The sequence below is a fragment of the Fulmarus glacialis genome, unplaced genomic scaffold (genome assembly GCF_000690835.1).
Source record: "Fulmarus glacialis isolate BGI_N327 unplaced genomic scaffold, ASM69083v1 scaffold3350, whole genome shotgun sequence".
In the NCBI taxonomy this organism is placed as follows: Eukaryota; Metazoa; Chordata; class Aves; order Procellariiformes; family Procellariidae; genus Fulmarus; species Fulmarus glacialis.
This window is the reverse complement of record NW_009189385.1, coordinates 20667-23171: the sequence shown is the minus strand read 5'-3', so window position 1 is coordinate 23171 and position 2505 is coordinate 20667. Positions and strand designations below refer to the sequence as shown.

General features: G+C 40.4%; 1 protein-coding gene across 1 annotated transcript in view; it reads right to left on the bottom strand.

The window, feature by feature from the left end:
* The window catches only part of TEK (TEK tyrosine kinase, endothelial), a gene marked incomplete at its 5' end in the record, with an annotated part of 26398 nt that overhangs the window by 9320 nt on the left and 14573 nt on the right, over window positions 1–2505 (bottom strand). Inside the window, 4 exon segments of the mRNA XM_009581614.1 lie at window positions 2–123; window positions 855–989; window positions 1945–2106; window positions 2487–2505. The exon segment at window positions 2487–2505 is cut by the window's right edge and continues 144 nt beyond it. Coding sequence (XP_009579909.1) covers window positions 2–123; window positions 855–989; window positions 1945–2106; window positions 2487–2505 — 438 coding nt within the window.

Sequence of the window (2505 nt, the reverse complement as noted above, 5' to 3'; positions counted from 1 at the left end):
CGCTCTGCCTTTCTACTTCAACACGAATGTCATCCTCTGTCCTCAGTGTTAAAGGATGCCATGACAAATTCAGTGATGTCATACTTTTTGGAAAGAGAGTGAGACCTTCTGGTGGAGGAAGACCTTGGAAAAGCCACAGTGAGACAGGGAACAATATTTCATGTCTGGTATGCAAGCTAAAATAGGGGTACCAGTTATTCCCAACCGCTTGCCCTAGCTTGGAGTGACAAAGGGTAATTCTCCCCACCACCCCACCCAATTTGGCAGAAATTACATCTAAGAAGTGTTGATAGTCCCAGAGTATCTTATCAACAGCTGTTGTGTCAACAAAAAGGTCTCTTCACTGAGCTGGTGTTGCAGATGCACTTTTTAAACGTGAAAAGCCAGCTCTTTTGCTCTCTCATTAGATAGTTCCTGGTGCAATCCTCATTTATTTTGTATGTCAGTATTCAGTTTGGGTTGTATCCTCAGTGGACTGAAAGCTTTTCTGCTTGCTCAGACATCTTCATTTTTAAAGTAAACTGATCTAATACAAAGATGAAGGACTGGCATGTGAAATAAGTGATTTCTATCTCCAACTCCGCTGCACAGCAGCCAAAATATGTACATTTTCCAGTTCCCCCATCTCTAAATCAGGGAGAATAATAGTTCTGCCTGTTTCTGGTTTTCTTCACCTCTGATTTTTTTTCTTCTTTTTTTTTTCTTTGCCTGAGATTATTTTGGAAGACTCTACATAGTTTTCATGTCCAGCCACTTTTGTTCAAATGAAAGTGCTCTGGCAGAGATCAGGGAACAGACCACAGAGAAAAACAGCTGAAACAGCCCTTTTGTGAAAAGCCAAGATGATGACTTACCAAGTGCAGCTGTTGTGAAGCTAGCCTGTGGTCCAGGATGACCTTCCCCACCTTCCCCTTGCCGACTCAGCTGAACGCAGAACTGATATTCTGTTTTTGGTTCCAGGTTGTCCAGTCTTTTGGTTGTGCCTTTTACTGACAATGAAAGGAGAAAGTAAAGCCATAGCTCATGCTGAAAAATGTTAAGGAAGAAAAGGTTTAGAAAATATTCCTGAACCACTAACCATGGAAGGTAAGATACTCAGGCTCTTCTTTTGTTCCTGATTCACCAAAGAGAAATTATTTAGGCCAGGTTGGATGGGGCTTTGAGCAACCTGGTCTAGTGGAAGGTGTCCCTGCCCATGGCAGGGGATTTGGAACTACATGTTCCTTAAGGTCCCTTCCGACGCAAACCATTCTATGATTCTATGATGATTTAGAAGTATAAAATACTTATTTTTAAATTGAGCTCCAACCCAGCCCAAAGGATGTTTCCATCTGCCCTTCCTTCAGGACAAAGACTGGTTGCTTAGGCAGTGTGCATTGTGTATGCAGATCTCGGGTTATCTTGAATTAGTAACAACAGTTTGTTACTTGTTAAAGTTCCTGTAATGTTTCCTATAATATTTTAGGCCTTGCATAAAATGTTCATGCAGTGCTGGAAGAGGTGATCTAACACACAAGCAGGCTTCATTTTGCTCATACCATTCCTGATAAATATTTAGGTAAGATTTTGTCTCACCAGAGGGCACAATAGACACGAAGGAAGACTGTAGGTGTTCCAGGATATCTCCACACTGCTCACTACTTTGAAAACCTGCTATTTACATGGGAGTTTTCAACAGCTGGGCCTAACATTGAGTACTGTTTATCTTAAGGAAGGAGGAGAGAACCCTTTGGTTACTGAAAACTGAATATATACTTTTGACTACTGTTGGTGTACCACATCCACGTTAACATTATACATAATGATATACAAAGAGCCAGTCATAAAAGATTTAACTTTTATGTGTTGTAGAGTCTTTTGAGTCTAGTCAAAGGCAGACACTACATTACGTTTCAGCATGTAGCTGAAGTTTGTGTTTAAGGGAATTGAAGAATGTCCTCTTACCTTCCACAGACATCCAGGACTGATAACGTTTTGCTGGCTTGTATAGGAGTTTGGTTGACACAACAGGTCCATCTCCAAGATGTAACTCAGCATTGATATCAATTATGAGAAAATTGTGTCCACTGTCTGTCAGCCTTGGGGCATGCTGTGGCACAGGAGGAACTGAGCAAGAACGCAAGTATTAAACCAGCCTTTTAATTCCCTGTATCAGTAAAACTCTGGTATCTTCCTATATCTACAGAAAAATAGGAGGTGTCCTTCAAAACTCTTACAAAGTAGACAGAGGTTTACACCCTAAAGCTGACAGTTTAGGTCTTTCAAAAAAACCTTGGGGTTTCTTCTAATCCTTACCATCACACTTATTTTTTCAATACACATAATTAGTACGTTGCTTATAAAGGGTTTCTGTTCATATTCTGACTGTAGATATTTATTCAGACATTTTCCTCAGTGCAGAGAACAGAAAGCTCTGCCATAATAGAGTATAAAGCTGGCCTTAAAAGCTGAGAGGCAAAGACATTTGAAGAGATGTGTGCTTTTACCTTTGACTGTAACTTGAAA